General features: G+C 39.7%; 1 protein-coding gene and 1 non-coding gene across 4 annotated transcripts in view; one reads left to right on the top strand and one right to left on the bottom strand.

The window, feature by feature from the left end:
- The window catches only part of USP15 (ubiquitin specific peptidase 15), a 120,183-nt gene that overhangs the window by 7,745 nt on the left and 89,638 nt on the right, over positions 1-22,800 (top strand). For all 3 annotated transcript variants that reach the window (XR_008628520.1, XM_055126500.1, XM_055126503.1), the window contains exons 2-3: positions 13,764-13,891; positions 20,760-20,890. Coding sequence is in view for 2 of the 3 variants with exons in the window: in XM_055126500.1 (XP_054982475.1) it covers positions 13,764-13,891; positions 20,760-20,890 (259 nt within the window). In the remaining variant the exon portion in view is untranslated. The remainder of the gene's footprint in view (positions 1-13,763; positions 13,892-20,759; positions 20,891-22,800) is intronic.
- On the bottom strand, positions 13,013-13,119 carry LOC129402832 (U6 spliceosomal RNA). Its single transcript, XR_008628872.1, has one exon. It is a non-coding gene; the product is annotated as a U6 spliceosomal RNA (small nuclear RNA).

Below are 22,800 nucleotides of genomic sequence, written 5' to 3'. Positions count from 1 at the left end.
TAGTGTGATAATTTCTTACTGTTTGGGAAAATAACTTGACAGAGGAGTCACAGAAAGGGCTTACTGGGCCAGGGAAGTGGCTCCGAGGGCTAGAGTGCATCCACCCGTGTAGAACCCTGAGTTTGATCCCGGGCACCATGTGGGCCCCTGAGCATCCCCAGGATGGCCTTGGTCACCCACGGCCTCATGATGGTTTGGGCGCTGAACCTTCAGGCCTGAATAGCCTGGCTGAGAGCAATGTGGACTGGCTCCTAGGATACCTGAGCACAGTGAGATCTCCTTTGGAGTCCTCCCATCCCCCCCAAAAAAAAAGTAGAGGAGAGAGCAGTTACTTTCTGATAGAAAGTTAGGCTCAGAACCAAGCCCAGGAGTGGCTCTGATGTCAGGTTAGTTTAAGTTTTAGAGAGAGTCTTGACAGGGTTAGCGACAATTCCTTGCATGTATTCAATTTCGACAGTGATTGTGGTAAGGAAGAACTGATATTTTGTCTTGATTTGTAGTAACAATAAATTTTCATGGTGACAAACAGTTTAATCAGATATATCTCATAGTAGAGTGCAGGAGACTTGATGGTTGAATGAAAGTGGAAAAGCAGATACGTGACGCAGGCACATCTGGCAGGATATGCTAACTGTTATGGAGAGTCCGGTCAGAAGTAGGGTCATGTTGTCCAGCTAGAGTCAGGGTAGATTATAGCTCTACCAAGTATCATTTACGAAGAATTCATGTATACAGGTAGTAGCTAAATACAGTTCAATCACTCTTCCCTTAAAGAGATGTGAAACCTTTTTAACCTCTTTTCCATGAATGAGGACATACTCTGATTCTAATTTAACTTGAGAATTTTAAGTATTATTTGCAGTACATTTCTTGCACAAGAGACATGAGTTTGAGTTAGAAAGTAGCGTTTTTTATGTCTCTTGAATGAAATTATCGTATGGGACCATATCTTATGAATGACTAAATTCCAAGTTTTTGTTTTGTTGCTGAGGTGGGTTTTTTTATTTGGTTTTTCTTTTTTGTTTCTTGGGTTTTTTTTTTTTTTTTTTTTTTTTTTGCTTTTTGGGTCACACACCCGGCAGTGCACAGGGGTTAGTCCTGGCTCTGCACTCAGGGATTACCCCCGGCGGCGTTCAGGGGACCATATGGGATGCTGGGATTCGAACCCTGGTTGGCCTCATGCAAGGCAAACACCCCACCCTCTGTGCTATCGCTCCAGCCCCTGAGATGGGTTTTTTGAAATGAGCACTTCTAGACAGACCAGTCATATCCTGCTAAAAATATCCATAGGCAACAATTCTCTCACTTATGAATGCTATTTGTACATCTTCTAGGATTGTCATTGACATGTCTATAAAGTTGTTTGACAGGATCATCTCTTTCTCAGATAGGTTAAGGTGGCAAACAGATTGCAAGCCTGCTGCTAACGATTGCTTTTCTTAGAGAATCAAAGATGATATTCAAGTTTTTTCATCTGAGCAAAGAGAAGAATGGTGTTTTCATTTTCTGTGTTAGAAAAGACTGAAAGAGTAATCCCTGGGGAATTAAACCTTAGGAGCTTGATATTGTACATTCTGAGTTAAAAAATTCGAAGTAGGTACTGTAGCACTCTGGTCCCATTATTCATCAATTTGCTTGAGCGGGCATCAGTAACGTCTCCATGGTGAGACTTGTTGTGACTGTTTTTGGCATATCAAATGTGCCACCGGGAGCTTGCCAGGCTCTGCCATGCGGGCAGGATACTCTCGGTAGCTTGCCGGGCTCTCCGAGAGGGAAGGAGGAATCAAACCCGGGTTGGCCACGTGCAAGGCAAAAAATCTGGAGAGTAAATATAAACTTGTTGGTTACCAGCATATGTAGAGAGTACCAGACAGTATAATCATTAGGAAAGTATGAATTATAAAGAAGCAAAAAAATAAAATAGAAAACATCAGAATCAATAAAAATTGAGATGCTACTCTGATTCTTAAAAATAGGCGTATCATTTTATTCAGGACTCTCAGTTTAAATAATTTGCCCTGTGAGAAATACAGATGGCTTTTAATAGTCTATTGTTGAGGATATTTATTCTAGTATTTATTCTACTAGTTTTGAAGATGTTGGAAAAAAAACATGCTGAAAAATAGTTCAATTAAGTGTGTCCATTTTTTAATTTAAAATAATAATTTATGGGGCTGGAGAGAGAGCACAGTGGGTAGGGTGTTTGCCTTGCACTAGGCCAACCCAAGTTCGATTCCCAGCATCCTATATGGTCACCCAAGCACCGCCAGGAGTAATTTCTGCGTGCAGAGCCAGGAGTAACCCCTGTGCATCATGGGGTGTGACCCAAAAAGCCAAAAAAAAAAATTTATCCTATTTAATAATTTAAGTTGCATATAGGAAATTAATATAATTCAGATATGTTTGTATGATAAACCAAGTATATGTGTGTTTGTGTTTGTATATATTTACAGATATATATATGTATATATGTTTATATTTCTCATGGGCGATAGCACAGTGTTTATATATATGTATATATTGTTTATATTTCTCAGAGAGCGATAGCACAGTGGCGTTTGCCTTGCACGAGGCCGACCTAGGTTTAATTCCTCCGCCCCTCTCGGAGAGCCCGGCAAGCTACCCATGGTGTGTTCGATATGCCAAAAACAGTAACAAGTCTCACAGTGGAGACGTTACTGGTGCCTGCTTGAGCAAATTGATGAGCAACTTGATGACAGTGATACAGTGATATCTTTAATCACATACTCATAAATTTGCATGGACCTCAAGTGAAGAAACTGGTTCTCAAGTGAGATGTGACACTGTGTTTCATTTTGTCACTATGTTTGTTTTTTAAAAATAAATAAATAAATAAACTAGCACTCATTTGCGATATTTGGAACCTTTTGGATTTGTGACTTTGGTGCAGAGTTAAGCTCATAAGGCCATAGATGTGGCCTCTGCTAAAGGAGCCACTCTGGGCAGTTGACCTGAAAACTGCATTTCACACTCTACTGCTCGCTTCTTGGTGGTAAAATCATACTAACCAATTTTTTGAATCAATAATCATTTCAGACTTTGTCATTATGACAGTGATTTTGTTATTAGTTAAATGCCATTTTCATCAGTATGAGGAACCCCATACAATTTCCTGGATTTTCATGGCTTAACAATGTAGTCTTAGCAGTCTTTCTGATACAGCTGGTGGTTACCAGTTACTGCAACTTATTTACTTGTTCTAGCCTCTTTAGCAGTATTAGTATTATTTTGAGTATATTTAAAACATCATGCGTTTGTTTGGGGGCCACACCCAGCTGTCTCAGGGCTTTTCCCCCTGACTCTGCTTAGGGATTGTTCCTATGTTTGGGAGATGATTGACAGGATCAGTCACATGCAGTGTAAGTGCCTTAGCCCCTGTACTATCTCATCAGCCTCTAGTTATTTTTTAATGTTTTGAATATTTTTATTGTATTCCCATGAGATACACAGTTACAAAGCTGTTCATGATCGGGTTCAGTCATAACAGTGCTCATCATTAGTGTACATTTCCCACCATCAGTATCCCCAGTGTTCCTCCTGCCACCCAGCCCCCCAGCTGTTTTATTGGGGGGGAGTCACACCCAGCAATGCATAGGGGTTACTCCTGGCTCTGCACTCAGGAATTACTCCTGGCGGTGCTCAGGGGACCATATGGGATGCTGGGAATCGAACTTGGGTCGGCCGCTGTTGCTCCAGCCCAGAAGGTGTTTTATTTTTAAATTTTATTTTTATGTATATTTTTCTTTCCCCTGCACTATGGAAAGAACATAGGTCACAGGCATTTGGTTGTGTTGCTGGCATGGCACAGTTCAGCTGTGATATTCATCAGGGGTCTCTCACTTTGCTTGCAGCACTCACCTGGGTTGCACGCTTGGTACTTCACAGGGTACTCACACTTTACCCTAGTGCAGAGGAGATGACACACTGTGTGGTACTGAGAATAAGTGGCCATGCTGTCATCATCAGACACTGTGTGGGGTAGTCTTGGATTCAAAGCACAGCCTCGGTCTGCAAGGCCACGTCTCTTTACCTAACATCAAACCTAATTCCGAGCCAGAGAAGTTAGGATACTTGTGTTGCACTCAGCTGACCCCAGTACTGCAATCCCCAGCTCCACATAAGCTCTCCCAAGTACCCTAGGAGTGATCCCTGAGCACTGCTGGATGTGGCCCGGAAAACAAACAACTTCACTCTTCTCTGCAGTCATCCTTAATAATTACATCCAGATTCTTGTATAGCTGTTTCACTATTTTTAAATATAATAGCCTTATTTTGATATATTTGACATAATATATAACTTGCCCACTTAAAGTCTACATTTACTGGGTCTTGATAGGTTCAGACTTGTACAGTCATCACACAGTCAGTTTTAAATATATTTATTTTTCCTCGGAGCCCACGCTTACGAGTTTTCCCTCCCCAATTTCTTCCAAGGCTCGCCTGTTTCGGGAAGATACTAATCTACTTTCTGTTCTAAAAATTCGCCTTTTCTTGATTTTTCTTAACAGTGAGATCACAATATGTATGATTACATGTCTAACAATGACTTGGGGGTTATATCTGTGTTAGGTCATTTATCTCACTTTTTAATCACTAAATACTATCCCACTACATTGATGGCTGCATAGAACTTGTCCTTTCCTCAGTAGATGGCCATTTGGGTTGTTTTTATTTTATTTGACTATTATAAATAATCCTGCTATGAATATTCTTGTTCCAGTTTTTCTGTAGATGTAATAAAATTCAGATTTCTCTTGAACATAAAATGGAGCACATGGAGTCTGTAAACCTCTTTAATTTTTTTCTTGTTTTCATATTTGATAGGTATTCCAAAGCAGCTGCTCTATTTCATATTGCTCCATCAGTGTATACACATACAAGGGTTGCACTTTCTCTAGATCCTTGGCAGCACTTGTTACTGCCTGTCTTTTTGATTGTTTTTGTCTTAGTGGATGAGAAGTACTATCTCAGTGTGATTTTGATGTATTTCCCTGATGATTAATAATGTTGCACATCTTTACATATATGCCTATTGTCTTTTTTTTTTTTTTTTTTTTTTTTTTGCTTTTTGGGTCACACCCAGCGATGCCCAGGGGTTACTCTTGGCTCTGCACTCAGGAATTACTCCTGGCAATGCCTGGGGGACCATATGGGATGCCGGGGATCGAACTCAGGTAGGCCACATGCAAGACAAGTGCCCTACCCTCTGTGCTATCGCTCCAGCCCCCTATTGTCATTTTCTATTGAAAATTTTGGCAAAATGTTCAGAACCTTTGTACACAGTTTCTATGTTCTGTATATAGTCTGGGTATAAATCCTTGCCAGGTAATTAGTCAGACTTTTTTTTAACCATTTCTGTGAGGTTTCTTTCACAGTCTTAAGTTGGCCTTCCTGAATTCTTTTTTTGTTGTTCTTGTTGTAACTTAGAGGTATTGAATGTTTTCTGTCGGGCTGGAGATGTAGCTCATTGGTAGAGCACATGCCTGGCATATGCGAGGCAGGAGTTTGAGCCTTAGCGCTGCACAAGAAACAAATGAGTTTTTCAAAGTTGTATTCTGTCCTGTTTTCGGCTGAAATTCTTATATGTTTTCTTAGTTGTAAAAGTTGAATATTTTCATATGTAGGTAGATTTTGTAGAGAACAGATAGGGTTTTTTTGTGAACTTTTGATTAATGTCTGTATTAGGCAATAAAGCAGGAGCTGCTTATCTGAAAGCATAAATATGTGCTATTAATAACGTATGTGCTATTTATAACAACAGCAAAAAAAAGCCCCAAACCCTATACCTTCGCTATAGTTTCCTAAATTTTGCTAATGGAATTTCCCCATTTCCTCATACTGCTTTTGAATTCCTGTTTACCTAAGACTGTTTACTAATCACGTCATTATATTTGCTTCTAGTATACATAAAAGCATTAATTTTTCAAACTCATATGTCCCACTTTCTCACTCCTACCCCCTTCAAGGAAAAAACCAACCAAACAAAAACCCTTGATTTTTTCAGTTCTTAGAGTAGAACTAAAAAGTTCTCAAAGCTAGTCTAAAAGTTCTCAAACCTAGATTGGGTTTGAGAACTGTCATAAAATTGACTCAGGTTCCTAAACATTACTGATGTATTTGATCTTCCCAACACTCCTGTGAGATGTTACCAGTGATCTTTAGGAAATAACAGTTATATCTTTTTCCTCTTAGAATCTTTCAGTGATTTTCCTGTTGTGCCTAGGATTAAAAAAAAATCTTGAGGTTGACTTGTAAAGGCATCATTTTATCTTGCCCCATTCTGCCACTCAGATGTTACCCAGCATTTCTCCTCTCGCTTTCCTAAATTCCAAGCACATTTTGGTAGTCAGTCCAGCAGACCAAATGCCCAAAGAGACTCTGGCCCTAGCATGTGCTTTCACTAAGTCTAGATAGCTTATTTCCTCCTTTGTTCCTGAAATACGCAAAAAAGTTACGTTTTTCTCAAAGTGAATTGCCTTTTTCTAAATAGAAACCTCTTTGCTTTTCCATCTCAATGCCACAGTATTTTACTATCTTAATTCGTTGTTTCCTCGGGGACTTTAGCTTTTCACTAATTACCTATAAATATGAAAGAGCATGTATATAGATTGCATGTTGAGTTTTTTTAATATATTTCTATTGCTGTAATAAACAATCTAAAGGTTTTAATACTACAGGGGCTGGACCTTTGTATGTGGCCAACCTGAGTTCAATCCCCAGGACCCATAGAGACCCTCAAGCGTCGCCAAGAGTAATTCCTAAGTGCAGAGCCAGGAGTAATCCCTGAGCAACACCGGATATGACCCAAAACTTGAAAAAAAAATTAAAGGTTTTGATCTTAAATATCTTCTCTAGCTCCTAGTAGAAAGTTATAACAAATTTTTGTCCATTACTCACGTACAGATTTCCTAATTTGGGGGCCAGAGAGATAGTTCAGCAGGTAGTGTTTGCCCTTGGCCCACCAAGCCTGCCCATGTTTGATCCCAGCGTTCCCATACGGTCCCTGAGCACTGCCAGGAATAGTCCTTGGACGCGGAGGAGTAACCCCTGAGCATTACCGGTGTTCCCCGTTCTCCCCACCCCCAGAAAACTTCTAAATTTAGAATTAATATGTACTCAGTCTGATTTCAGGAGCTAAGAAAATTTGTAAGTTAAGCAGTGAACTTTAGTGTCAAAGCTAGAGAATATATTGAGAGCAGGCTTTGCATATTCAGTAGTGTTAAGGAATTTTGGGACATCACATCACTTCTGAAATTTGGTTTTCCCATTTGCTCAGTTGAAAGAAAAAAGGTTACTCCGATGATAAACTCATGTGAAAGCATTATGTGAATGCAAAGCAAGTATATTCTTAGGAAAGTATTAAAAATTAAATGTAATTAGGAATGACATGGACATTTGTATTTATTAAATGGACTAGCATATGAATTAAAAATTAAAGAAATAAGCGGGGGCAGTTATTGCAATAATCTGTCACTGTATCACTGTTATCCGATTGCTCGGGCGGGCGCCAGTAACGTCTCCATTCGTCCCTGTTGCGTGCTAGTGTAGCCCAATGGCGTCTGCTCACTCCAGGAACACAAAGAGCATGTTATTGTTACTGTTTTTGGCAAATCGAATACGTCACGGGTAGCTTGCCAGGCTCTGCTGTGCGGGCGGGATATCCTCCGTAGCTTGCCAGGCTCTCCGAGAGGTATGGAAAATGAGTAGGGAGTGTCTTAGGATGTCGGTCCAGGAATATGTTCACTCGTATGTGAAGCTCAGTCTGAGCCTGTGGGCAGCGGCCTGGAGCATGGGGGCGGTTGGACAGTGGAGGTCGGCAGCCGGGGCTGGGTCCCTTGGGGTGGGGAGGGCTCTCACCCGCCCCCCTCTGGGGCGCCCCGAGTGAAAACAGCCTGGAGTGGAGTCCGGTGGCATGGTTATGGGGGCTCATTTCATGCTCCCTTCCCAGAGAAGTAGCATGTGATCTGGAGGGTGGCCAATGAGGAGATTATCTGTTGCCAGCAGGAGGCGGCTTATGGGCACGACCTCTGGGTCCCTGGAGACTGGGGGAAGCAGGCAGAGGATCTCTGCTCCCGGGTCCTGTTGAGCCCGGAGTCCAAGGTCACAAAGTTCCACATTACCTGTGGGACTGCACTCAGGCGTGAGGCTCACTCAGTAATCTAAGTTAGCAAAAATAATGGAGGAAAGGGGGTTACAGAACTACTCTTTTTTCTGAAGAGTAAGAGGTGAGGGACACAGTCCAGAAATATTCTTATGAATGTACTTGTTTACCAGATGTTAAAGGGTTAGGGAGGGAGAAATAAAGGATAATATTATGATTTTTGGCTTGCAAAGTTAAATTTTGATGACATTATTTAGGTTCACAGGGAAAAGGCATATGTGAAGATGTGCAGGTGATCGATGACTCAAAATTGAAATGTCTGAAAACCCTGTTTGAAAAAACTTAGAAGGAATTGGAATTTGATTCGAGAACTTGAGGACTTGCTCTGTAATGCAGATTTTGGAGTGATTTGTACGAATTAAATTGGAGAACTGTAAACAGAGAACGCAAGGTTATGGTTGAATTGTATGCATGAGAAATTATGTGTATTTTTAGTAGTATTGTGAACTACAGAATTCTGACTTTTAAAAAATATATATTTTTAGGTAGTAAAATGTCCCCACACACCTATCCCTAAAGAGAGTCATAGATGTCTAATGTCAGTCCTATTGGAACCTTTGACCTCCATCTGCAGGGGACAGTTGCAGAAAATGAGACATACCCGTAAGGAGACAACCACACTGTCCAAGCTTTGGGGTCTTCTGGCAGCCATCAGTGGTCTCACAGGCAGGCCACTTATTCAGTAAATATCGTTATCCCACCCACGCCAGCATGTGTCTATAGGACATTAAGTCCAGAGAGAAGTTAAGGACAGTTAGCAAATCAACGTTCAGTGGGTACAAGACGAGCAGAGACTGGTAGGGAGCCGGGACCCTTCACCTGACAGTCCTGAAGCCTCCTGTTCTGTTTCGCCCATGTAGAGGACACTAAGCTGTTTTAGCCTATGGTTTTCTGAGTGCGTATTTGCAAGCCTCATATTTGTCATCATTTCTATTCTTTCCTGCTATGCTGTTATTTCCTGGGTCCTGGTTTGCAGACTATTTGCATCCCAAGACTTAAACTGTTTTACAAGGGGAATATGCAACCTCGGAGCTTTTTGTTAAGGGGATGAATTCCCACATGTGAAGTTCAGTATTTAAAAGGAATTGTTAAGGTATTTAAAAAAATTGTGAATCCCACTTGATTTTTCCAGCTGGTAACTGTCTTTCTGAAGGCCCATTTGGGTTCTGAGACTGACCAGCTAAGTTAACGAGTAAGTCAGGGTTGAAGAGGAAACTTAGGAGAAGTTACAAAGACAAATCTGAAAAATGAAGAGAAGGTAGTGACCATGTGAATTGAGAAGTAGCATAGGAGGAAAACAGAAGACAATTTACTGTTAATATGCTTAGTAAACGTAAAAGAGCCAAGAAGAGTGAGTCTCCAAAGAGGATAAGGAAGTTAGATCTAAAGTATGGAAGCAAAAGTTAACTTTAAATGCGTGTTTAACCCCAAAATGGCTGTTTAAAGGAATCAGTTAAGATTAAGATGTTTGGAGCATGAGAGTGATAGAAAGTTAATCTCCTAACTTTGAAAATTGGGCAGTAGGTTGTCTGCTCCAAAGTTTCTTAAACTTTTTCCACATGTAGCCTGCTCTTGCACAAGAAATGCAAGACAGGTGAGGGCCATCAGAAACACCTCTCATTCATTATGACTTTGATTTTGAACAGATTTTGGACTGTTGGCATATTTAGAATTAGAAGTCTTTTACTTTTTCCAGCTTTTTCATGACCCTACCCCTCCCCCTCGCTCCCCATTTAATTACACAGTTTAAGAAGGTAGAATCTATTCAGCCTTTCATTAAAGACTAGCTAAGATTTGAGATTTGTGGCAAATAGAGTCATATTTGAAGAAGAATGAAGACATAGGTTTCTGTGTCTTATTTTTGATATACTTTATTTTGATTGACTATGTAGTAATAATAATGAACCTGTAAGGGACTCAGAATCCATTGTAACGTATGAAATAGGAAAATGAGTGTGATTAAGTAACCCATAGACAGACCCCTCCATCACAAAGTGATCTTGGTTGTTTTGATACATTTAATTCATAGTTTCTTATATGGGACACATGTCTCAGTATTACTCTGAAATATTTCATCTTTAGTGTTGTTGAAAAGCACTTAGTCATTTTTTTAAACTTTGAGCTATCTAAATGTACATCAGTATTTAAATGGATTTTAAGTGGTTTCAAGTCTATAATATATGGTGGTAAAGCTTGAAGAGTTTAAATTCAAGTCGATATGTCAATTTTAGAATTTTTAAGTTGTTTTCCTATATCTATTCTCGACATTTCCAGCAGTGCTCAGGGGGCCTTGAGGCCACTCCCGACTCAGTTTTGCTGTGTGGACGTGACTGTTTATTTTTTATTTTTTTATTTCAGATACCGAGGGTAATTATTCTTTCTAGACTATGTGCTTATATTTTCTTACTATATGATATCTAATCATTTTTGTTTTCCTAGTATGTTATTTTATTACCAAAAGAAATATTTTTATTGAAATGCATGCTACATATCAGCATAATGATTTAATAAACTAGAAACAATGAAATTTTTCTTCTAAGAAAACTTCAAAGTTTATGTAAAAATTTATATTAATGTTTAGTGCATACTTATCTATTTGAAATAAAATATATGTACATTTTTTAATTTAAAAACAGCAAACCAGACTGAATATTTTTTATATTTCCTGTACATTTTGTGGGTGTTTTTTTGGTTTGTTTGTTTTGTTTTGGGTTTTTTCTGGCTTTTTGAGTTACACGCGGCAATGCACAGGGGTTACTCCTGGCTCGTGCACTCAGGAACTACTCCTGGTGGTGCTCAGGGGATCATATGGGATGCTGGGAATTGAACCTGGGTCAGCCACGTGCAAGGCAAACACCCTACTGACTGTGCTATTGCTCCAGCCCCACATTTTATGTTTTAAAAATTAACTTTCTCTTTCCATGTATGAAGTTTTGTTTGTCAGCTTGTCAGCTTGCTCAGTTTTGTGAACCTAAGTGTATTTATTATCTATTCATTTGGCTTGATATGTGCATGTATAGAAAGTAAAGCTAATATTAAGTAAAGTTAATTATGTATGATTCAGAAAATACCTTTGTACAACTTAGTTTAGAGAAATAAATACAGATAAGTAACAGTTGACTCCACCTGTGTGTTTCCTTTCTGTTTTCAGTTTTTGAGCCAGGTTTTTGAGCCAGCTCTGTGCAGTGCGAGTGGGTGGTGGTTCTTGGGGTTGCTTGAGGGAAGCCTCTGATGTCAGAGAATTGGGCTGGGGGCGAGGCACACCCAGCCCTGCTCCGGGGTCACTCCCGACAGTGCTCTAGGGATCGAGTGGGGACCAAGCCCAGGTCAGACGAATGCAAGGCAAGCGCCCTGCGTTCCGTTCTGTCTGTCCAGCCCCCTGGTGTCAGAACTGGACCCAGGCTTTCTTTTGCAAAGCGTTCTATCCAGCCCTCTGAGTTACCTTTTGAAGGTCTGATTCCCTCCCTCCCTCCCTCCCTCCCTCCCTCCCTCCCTCTCCCTCTCCCTCCCTCCCTCCCTCCCTCCCTCCCTCCCTCCCTCCCTCCCTCCCTCTCCCTCTCTCCCTCCCTCCCTTCGTTCTATTTTTCACTTTTTCTTTCTCCACCATGAGATACAAAGTTACACAGTTGTTCATGATTTTAATCACACAATGTTCCAACACCCTTCTCTTCACTAGTGTGCATTTCCTGTGTCCAGTGTCCCCAGTTTCCCTCCCACCCCTGCACCCCCTAGCCTGTCTTGATGGCACTTTTCCTCTCTCTCTCTCTCTCTCTCTCTCTCTCTCTCTCTCTCTCTCTCTCTCTCTCTCTCTCTCCCTCCCTCCCTCCCTCCCTCCCCCCCCCTTTGGGGCCTTAGGATTTGCAATACAGGTGCTGAAAGGGTATCAAGTCTATGCCGTTAGCTCCTTTCAGCAGTCAGGTCTTGTCCAGAGTGACTGTTGTCATCTCGGTCTCTCCACTGTCCTAACTGCCCCACTCCCAAACTTGTGCAGGGTTCCAGCTGTGGGCCAGACTTCGTGGCCCTCGTTTCTGCTGTCTTTGGGTGTGTCTCCTGCGATGTGAGGAACTTACCGCACAAATGAGTGTTAGAAGTCTGTCTTGTCCTTCTCTGTCGGACTCATTTCACTCAGCATGATACTCCCCATGTCCATCCATTTAGAAGTAAATTTCACGACTTCATTTTTCCTGTAGTAGTCCATTAGATGTACTATAGTTTCTTTATCTAGTCATATGTTCTTGACACTCAGGTTGTTTCCAGACTGTGAAGTATGCTGCAATGAATATAGACATGCAGATGGCTTTTCTGTGTTTTTGGGCCCCTAGGGTATCTTCCCAGAAGTTGTATAGCTGGGTCAAATGGGAGCTCAATTTTTAGTTTTTTGAGGAATGCCCATATTCTTTGCCAAAAAGGCTTTTTCCAGTTGGCATTCCTACCAACAATGAAGGGGAGTCCCTTTCTCCCCACATCCATGCCAGCACTGGTTGCTCTTGTTCTTTTTGATGTGTGCCAGTCTCTGTGGTGTGAGATGATACCTCATTGTTTTGATCTGCATCTCCCTGATGATTAGTGATGAAGAGCATTTTTTCATGTGCCTTTTGGCCATTTGTATTTCTTCTTTGAGAAAGTTTCCGTTAGTTTCTTCTCCCCATTTTTTGATGGGGTTGAATGTGTTTCCTTGTAAAATTCTACTGGTGCCTTATGTATATCTTTGATATTAGCCCCTTTATTAGATGGTACTGTGTAAATTATTTTTCCCATTCTGTGGCCTCTCTTTATATCTTGGTCACCATTTCCTTTGAAGTGCAAAAGCTTCTTATTTTAACATAGTCCAGAATCATGGAGCACCTCACGAACTTGTGTGTCATCCGTGCGTAGGGTCCATGCTAATCTTCTCTGTATCATTCCAGTTTTAGTGTCTGTGCTGCCAAAGCAAGCACTGTATGTGATTCTTAATCCCACGTCCTTGCCTCTCCTCCCAGAGGATAGCATCTGAAATTGTTACCATATTCTTTATATTTTTAATATGTATGCCTGTATCTATAAATAATATATATTATTTGTGATATATGTTAACTCTTCTATAGCTGTAACCTGTGTGCATATATCTATCTGTGTACTTGTGTTAATTTATATGAAATCTTTGCAATTCTTCTTGTTTTATGGAGAGGTAGGCAGAGAACATATATTTGAGTGTGTGTAGATGTGTTTGTATATATTTTTTCAAAGGAACCATTTTTCCTGCCTTTTTCTTGCTGTATTAAAAATTAAAATTTTTGCTTCGATTGCTTCTTCTGGTTAACATTTGAATTTTTATCCAGCTGATGAATATTTTGTTGAATAGCTGTACATATTAAACTCTTCAACTTTTTAATGTGTACATGACAGTACTTGTTCTCAAGTAGTAGATATTTCTAGAAAAGAAATAATAGTGTGCATGAGTGAAGCTTTCCATGTAACACTGTGTTAATAATCATTTGAAGTAGGCACATACTTTCAATATAAAATTAAGTGACAGGCATGGCTTTTTTGTAATTCTGGTGTTTTCCTGTACTGATGTTTTTTTTCTTTAATATTTTTTTAGGTACCTAGTTGATAGTCGCTGGTTCAAACAGTGGAAAAAATATGTTGGCTTTGACAGTTGGGACAAATACCAGATGGGAGATCAAAATGTATATCCTGGACCTATTGATAACTCTGGACTTCTCAAAGGTCATTCTTTTTTCCTTCAGTCATTTTATAAATATGTTTATAAGTATGTCATATTGTAAAATGTTAATATATTATTGTCAACATGTGTAATACAAAAATGTTGCTATAAACAAACTGATAGAGCATTTCTTTAATTTAAAAGTTTTGACCCAATGAACTCAGATTATTACCATCATATTCTGTCCATGATAAATGTTTTTTTTTTTTCAATTTATGACATGAGTTTATTATTTCAGCCTTTAAATGAAGAATGTAAACCAGAAAGTATTGCTTCTTTCACTCTGGAAAAGCCCTTATTCTGTTTTGAACACGTATTTCTCTCTTTTTCTCCCCTCACATCTAAATAAATTTCTTTCAATAAAATTATTTGCTTTACTAATAAAACTATAAAGTACTGTTATTTAGAGTAATGCTGTAGTGAATATTCCTTATACAAATAAATGTGACATTTTAAGTTGGGTGGAACTTGAAATGATAGTTATATTTCTTGGATTTTTGCATTGGTCTTAGATAACACTAACAGTTGTCTAATATTTCTCATCACATTTAAAGAGAATAAAACATAACTGTGAGAACTCCGATTTTTGACCAGGATACACTAACAGGGGGAGACAAATGAAACGAACCTTGTGATTGCCTCAGCTTTTGCCTTGCTAAGGTAAATAGGGAAACCCCGACAAAGCTTGGCAACTGTTAGTTGAGGAAAGTTTGTTGTCCAAAGACGCCAAGCTTGTGCCAGAATTTTCATGACAGTACAGGAGAGGAGCAGGAGGCACAGAGAAGGAGACCTAGAGATCTACAAAGGGTCTCGAGTGTTTAGTTGAGTTTGTGAGGAAGCTGTCTTAGCCCAGAGGAAAGAGGAAAAGCGTCCAGAGAGAATGAGAGAGAATTCTCTGTGGCACTCCTCTAGGGAAATAGGGACACTAGCCGGAGTGCAGTGGGCAGCGCATTCGCCTTGCGTGACACTGACCCAGGTTGACCCCCAGCATCTCATATGGCCCCCAACCCCCGCCCCCACCCCAGCACCACCAAGCGTGATCCCTGAGCGAAGAGCCACAAGTAAGCCCAGAGAGCAGTTGAGCGTGACACACCCCAGCTCCCCTCCACATAACCAGCAGAACAAAACGCTAGTTTATGTTTCTAGCAACCATTGTAGAAAATCTTGTAAGTTGAGCAGGGGAGATCGTATAGGGTGTTCTGTGCTTGTGCTTGACCCCGGTTCAGTTCCTGGCCCCACTTGGCCCCCTGAGCACACCTGGGTGTACCTCTGAGTTGCACTTGTGAAGCACGACCCCCCACCCCCACACCACAAAAATAATCAATAAAATGAAAACCGTGTCATTCATGGGGTAGACTACCAAGAATGGTTTTGTCACTTTAACAGGGCAAAATCAATTTGTTAACCTGAATGCATCAGTTTCCAACTTTACTGCATTTTAGGAATGAAAGACAAAATTATATCTTAGGTTCTAACCAACAATTACCTGGCATGTAAGGAGCAGAAAAAGCATGACCACTAATGAAAATAATTTGTATTTTTGTTTTGTTTTATCTGGGGGCACACCTAGCCGTGCTCAGGGCTTACATCTGGCTTTGTGCTCAGGGATCAAACCTTGCTCAGCTGCGTGCAAGACAAGTGCCCTACCCACTGTACTATCATTCAGACTCACAGTCGCCGTATCACTGTCATCCTGTTGCTCATCAATTTGCTCGAGCGGGCACCAGTAATGTCTTGTTGTTACTGTTTTTGACATATTGAACACACCACGGGGAGCTTGCCAGGGGGTGGGATACTCTTGGTAGCTTGCCGGGCTCTTCGAAAGGGACAGGAATCAAAGCCAGGTCAGCCGCGTGCAAGGCAAACGCCCTACCCACTGTGCTATCACTCCAGTCCCAGACTCATAATGAAAATACTTTTTAAAATTTTGTTCAAGTTGACCAAAGAATAAAGATCAGATGAAACAAATATAAAGCAAATAACAAAATTAAGTTTGGCTTTTAAAATAATCACATTAAATGTAAATAACCTAGTGAAAAATAGAATGGTTGGATAAAAACATGTGAACCACATATGTACTATTTACAAGAAAACCACTTTAAATATAAAGGAATAGATTAACTCAAAAAGTATGCCATGTTATAATAGACAGAATCCCCAGCAATCCCCCAATTTTATAAAATATTTCTCCTTTGTGGGTGGTACCTGAGAATGAGCTGTTATGTTATTATTTCATAATACAGAAGAAATATATCCCAGTTCTTAATCTGATCATATATACCCTTTAAGAGTGGGGTGAACTTAATAAATTAAATCCAACAATGAGAGAGAGAGGAGAAAGAGAGAGTGTATATGTTACATAAGAGTGAAAAATCTGTGTATACTTAGTAATGGTGAAAGACTGAATGTTCTTCGTCTTAGCATCATGAAGAAGGAAAGATGTCCACTTCCTGCTCAGTATTCTACTAGATTCTAGACATGATTCAAGAGAGTAGCATCATAAGGCAAGAAGTAAAAGACATAAGTTCTATGAAAGTAGTAATAAATCTGCGTTTATTTATAGACCTGTATCTCTGTAATATATTCCACAGAAGCATCGAGATCAAATAAATGTGACTAGTTTACAGGATGATATATCATTATTCAGAAACTAATTACAGATTTATGTATTTGAACTAAACTGACACAAATGGAAAAATTTTTTAAAATACTCTATAAACATCCGATAAGTACACACAAGACCTGTGCATAGAAACTGTAAGATATTGCTGAGAGAAATTGAGATCTAAATAGAGAAATTATTTGAGTGGATTAAAAGACTCGACATTGTTGAATTACCTTAACTCACTGTACAGATTGAACAAAATACCAAAATTTACTAAAATTTATTCTTTGTAAGCTTTTAAAGCATTGAAATAGAGTTCAGGTGCCATAAATTTATCTTTTTAAGTCCTACTGTTCAGTAAGATTAGTATCTTTAAAAGATAGCAGTTATTACCACTAATTGCACAATATTTTTATCTCCCCAGGAAAAAAATCACACACATATATATATATTTATATCCATTACTGATCATTCCCCATCATGCCTTTATACACAAAGCCTAGACAACTACTAACCTACTTTCCCTCTTTTGACATATCTTTTGTGAATAGTTCCTCTAAATGAAATTAAAGAATATTAGCATTTAAAGTTTGACTTATCTCAGTTACTATACATTTTTCAAATTGTAACTCATAACATATCTATAGTACTTTGTTCCTTTTTATACATAATTCTCCGTTGTATGGAAGTCACTTTCAGTTTTTCCATTCATAAATTGATTGACATTTTGGTTTCTACTATGTGACTTTTATAAATAATGTTACTGATACAAATTTTTGTGTAGATCTATATTTTCATTTCTCATGACTGTATACCTAACTGGAGTTTTACTGATTTACAACTGTTAAGCTATTTGAGAAATTGCTAGGCTGTTTTTTTCTAAATAACTGCATCTTATTATATTCACACCAGCAGTACATGAGTTTAAATTTGTCCACATTGGAGGCTGGAGCAGTAGTACAGTGGGTAGGGCATTTGACTTGCATGCGGCCGACCCGGGTTCGATTCCCAGCATCCCATTTTGTCCCCCGAGCACCGCCAAAAGTAATTCCTGAGTGCAAAGCCAGAAGTAACCCCTGAGCATGGCCGGGTGTGACCCAGGAAGCCCAAAAAAAAAAAAAAATTTCTCCACATACTGTCAGCACTTGTACTACCTATGCTTTCCATTATATTCATTATATTTCATTAAAGGATATGAGGTGATGCAACATTGTGATATTGATTTGTATTTTTCTGGTTATTAGCGATGCTAGGAATCTTATCCTGTATGGGTATATGTCTGTCTCTGGAGAAATGTTCAAAGGCCTTCCTCCTCAAAAGTCTGAAAGCATCATCTAATCCAAGATTTAAAAATATTTATACTCATGTTTTCTTTTAGGAGCTTAATAATTTGGACTGTTACATTGTATTTTTTACAGAGGCACTGTGATGTAGACTGTTAATGATAGAGTTTCCTGCGTACAATTTCCTGACACAATACACAGCACTAGAATTTGCTTTCCTCTACCACCAGTGTCTCATGGTCTCCTCCCACCCCTCCTCTTGGCAAGCTCATTTCTCGGGATCATTGCTTTTGGCCGTTTGTTATTCCCTTACCGTGTTTTTTATATCCCATCTAGGAGACATCTTTATCTGGCCCTGTACTCCTGACTGACTTCACAGTATTTTGCTGTGTATACATGCCACAATTTCTTTATCCACTCATCCATTCTTGGATTTTTGGGTGGTTTCCAGACTTTCTCAGTTGTGAATAATGTTGCAGTGAACATAGGAACACACTTTTTGTCTTTTTAAATAGTCTTTTGTTGTTGTTCAGTTTAAAAATAATACTTATAGGGCCAGAACAATAGTACAATGGGTAGGACACTTGCCTTGCACTGACCCAGGTTCGATACCTGGTGGCCCAGATTGTCTCCTGAGCCTGCCACGAGTGACCCCTGTGAGCACAGAGCCAGGAGTCAGCTCTTGAACACCATCAGGTGTGGGCTCCCTCCCAAATGTGTTATATTGATTCATGAATTATAATTAATTTAAATGAGTAGTAATTTAAAGTTAATATTTGTGTATGGTTTGCAGTAAGAATCAATGGATAGCTTAAAGAATCTGGAAATACAAGGGTGTGTTTGTGTGTAGTCAGTTTTGTGAAAGGAATTCAGTTGAAATAGGATTTTTTTTTAAACATGCTGCTTGAGCACTTTACATATTTTTTTGCAAAAAAAAAACAAAAACAAACCCTGAACTTTGATTTATATCTTATCAGATTTTATGGTTTACATACATTTATTTTGTTATGTATCAGCTGAATAAAGGGTGAATAAACACAGATGAAACAAATAATAACTCTTCTTTAGGGGTCATTGTCCCTGTAAAAATGAATTGCTTGGGACTGGAGTTACAGTACAGTGGGTAAGGTGCTTGCCTTCAGTGCAGCAGAGGTGTCCCCAAAAAAACAAGGAAAAGAATTGCTTTATTTTGACCATCAGATATAAATTATTCTGGATTATGGACTGGAGTGATAGCACAGCTTGTAGGGTGTTTGCTCTGCATGCGACCAACCTGGGTTCGATTCCTCTCTGCCCCTCTCGGAGAGCCCAGCAAGCTACCGAGAGTATCCCACCCGCCCGGCATAGCCTGGCAAGCTGCCCATGGCATATTTGATATGCCAAAAATAGTAACAAGTCTCACAATGGAGACGTTACTGGTACCCACTCGAGCAAATTGATGAACGCCGGATGACAGTGCTACAGACAGTGCTATGACACCACAAAATAAAAATCACTTTCCCAGATTCTTGATTTACTGTGGAAAACAGTGCAGGTCTTTTAACTCTTTACTTTTCTGTTTCCTCAGTTTCTTAAAGGCATTTGGTGTTGGTTACAAAAGAATGGATGTTAGAGGAAACAGATTTTCCGTTGACCTTAAGATTTTTTTTCCTTCCCTGGGCCATTCCTGGTGGTTCTGAGGGCTAAGTCCTGGCTCGGCACTCAGGGATCATTCCAGACTGGGCTCGGGGACCTGTACTGGGGCACCAGGGATTGAACCAGGGTCAGCTGCATTTAAGGCAAGCACCACACTCACGCTACTGCCTCTCCAGCCCCAGTCCTTAAGAATTTTTGATTACAACTAAGGCTTAAAATGTTGATTAAAAATTAATGTAGTTTATATCTGCTGTTAAAATTCACATTGTAAAATTCAGACTACCTGTTTCTGCTCCGTTGGCCCTATATAGAATAAATTTGTGTCCGTTCCTTAGCATTCTTCCTGCTTCTTGATTTATCTCATTACTTCCAATTAAGAATAGTTTGGGGGGCTGGAGCCATAGCACAGCAGGTAGGGCGTTTACCTTGCACAAGGCCGACCCGGGTTCAATTCCCAGCATCCCATAGGGTCCCCTGAACACAACCAGGAGTAATTCCTGAGTGCAGAGCCAGGAGTGGCCTTTGTGCAGAGCCAGGTAGGACCCCCCCCCAAAAAAAAAAAAATAGGGGAATGGACCAGAGCAATGGTACAGCGGGCATTTGCCTTGCCATGGTGTGTTCCCTGAGCATCAGCCAGGTGTGACCCCAACCCTGCACCCTCCAACAAAGAATAGTTTGTGATCAGAGGGTTAGTTAGCTCAACGGTGGAGTGTTTGTGCTTTGTATTAATAAGACCGTGGATTGATCCTGGCCACCTCCTATCCACAAAAAGAATACTATCACCTCATTGGAGTGCTATCATGAACAAGTTTGGTTTAAAAGAAAAACAAAAAAACAGTAAAACAAAAGAAATAAACAGGCTTGGTTCCCATGTTCCCCTGTAAAGGATTATTGACTCCGTGGGAAATCCCCTTTATGTTTCATTTAACTCAGTGAAATTAAATTCAAGACATGAGTCTCAGCAGTTAGGTGATATAGATGTATTGTAAGGTACTATTCCTGAATCTTTTTTCATACCTGTATTAATTTTTCTAGTTTAATTGGAAGTTTGAAAGTGAATCATAGAATTGTAACAGCATCTCCCTTTAGATTTTTTTAGATCAAATAAGATAAATTCTGTACCTTTAAGAGGCTACTAAAAAAGCCTTTTATTTTTAAATATTCTTAGTACGCATGAATCATTTTTTAAATGTTTATTTTGAAACATAGGTTAAAATGTAATCTGCTTTAGAGTGTTTTTTCAGCATGTTTTAAATAAATTAGTCTGAGTTAAAATAATTGGAAATGTCTGTAACTAGGGTATTTAGAGATGTGTGCTATTGATTCCGTTTATTTTTCCTTTTATAGATGGTGATGCCCAGTCACTCAAAGAGCATCTTATCGATGAATTGGATTACATATTATTGCCAACGGAGGGCTGGAATAAACTTGTCAGCTGGTACACGTTGATGGAAGGGCAAGAACCAATAGCACGGAAGGTACATGCTTAGGAATAAAGGAAAATGCTTTTCCCAAGTCATTTATATCTGCTGTTACTTTGGTGACTTATGAAGACGTGAATGGTCACTTGTCTTGGAGAGGGACCACGGAGATCTCTGGAAGGACGGGAACACAGGCTTGCGTGCAGCCACCCGCACCCCAGGCCCCCTGCTGCCCGCCCAGCCACCAGGCCCAGCACCTCTTAGCCTGAGGAGCACTGCAGCACAACTAGGCATACCCGCACAGCCAGCCTTCAGGTCACTGGGAGTGACCCCCAGGCCCTGCCCCCGGAATTTACCCTTGGGCAAAAAGATTATGTGTGTTAATAGTGACAGCTTGACATAATAAAAGTTTAGTCTCTGCTAGACGCTGTACATTTACATATTATTATCTAATTTAAACCACAGTAAACTAGGGGTCAACATCTATATAGATATATATGCGTGTATATCTCTCTGTATATGTGTGTATATATATAGAGAGAGATCTTTATATAGAGAGTATTTTACTCTTTTTTGAGTCCCTAAAAAAACGGTGAGTATTACTATCATCTTTTTATAGATGAGGGCATGAAAATTGAGTAGACAGGTTTAGTGTCTTTTAGAAAGTCACATTAGTGTACAAACGGAGGCACTTTGACTCCCCCTCCCCTTCCCAGGAGGTCTGCATTCAGCAGTGCTTAGGGCTTACTCCTGGCTCTGCACCAGAGATCATTCCTGGCAGTGCTTGGGGGGACCATCTGGGGTGCCAGGCATCAGTCTGGTAGCTGCTTGCAAGTCAAGTGTCCCGCCCGCTGTACTCCTGTCTGGCCCCACAGTTTGAATTTTTCTGCATTTTATTTCTTTTTTTATTGTTGTTCAACAAAAAAGAGAGAAAACTAAAACTATAATACATAAATAATGAGAAAACTAAAATATGTAGATGTTTGTAATTTCATTTGTTTTTATTAGAAACTTTATTTTTAAGTTCTACAGTTAAACATTAAAAATAAATTTTGGGAGTTTTAAAACTGTTATGAAAAAGGGGGTATTCCCATGGTAGAATACCGAACACTCAAAATCCGTCTTTCATCCCTACACAAATTGTTATAGTTTATATTTTGATGGGTTGAAGGATTGGGAAGAAATAGAATTTTTCAGCTTAATTATGTTGGTCCTTTCCCAGCTCATACATACACAGAGAAATAGTTAAAAGCCAAAGGATTCAGACCTCTAGTAGACTAAGCCATGTGGATACATTTGAAACTGATGGAACAACGTTGCTGCATTAATAATTTGTATTTGTGTACTTTTAAAGTAGTTGGAGAATTGATGTATTCTAAGTAGAATGTGACCCTCCTTTAACTTTCATTTTTTTGTCCTTAGTATCACTCACCTTTTTTTTTTTCCTTTCTTTATTTACTTTTTAATAAGTGAGTCACTGTGAGGGTACAATTGCAAATTTACCCATCTTCGTGCTTGTGTTTCCCTCATACAATGTTCAAGAGCCCATCCCTCCATCAGTGTCCATTCTCCACCACCAATGAACCCAGTATCCCTCCCACCCTCCAATCCCGTCCACCCCCCTCTCCCCGCCACCCCACCCTGCCTCCGTGGCAGGGCATTCCATTTTGTTCTCTCTCCTTTTGGGTGTTGTGGTTTGTGATAGGGATTTGAGTGTTCAGTCTAGTCTACTTTCAGCACGCTTCTCTCTTCTTGCGTGGGGTCCCCAACCACATTTTACTTGGTCACTCATCTTTTTTTTATAGCAATTTCAAATTTATGATTTCTTCTCAAGAATGCTAGCTTTATATTTAAAAATTGGCTTAATGGTTTTATCTTTGATTGCTGCAGAAGAGTGGTTTTGACTAATTGGAAAATAAACTTTTGTCTAGAAAAATAACCCCATTTTTAAAATATCTAGAATACTT

This window comes from Sorex araneus, chromosome 2, assembly GCF_027595985.1.
Source record: "Sorex araneus isolate mSorAra2 chromosome 2, mSorAra2.pri, whole genome shotgun sequence".
Taxonomy (NCBI): domain Eukaryota; kingdom Metazoa; phylum Chordata; class Mammalia; order Eulipotyphla; family Soricidae; genus Sorex; species Sorex araneus.
Note: the sequence above shows the minus strand (reverse complement) of the source record. Positions and strands in the feature narration are given on the sequence as shown.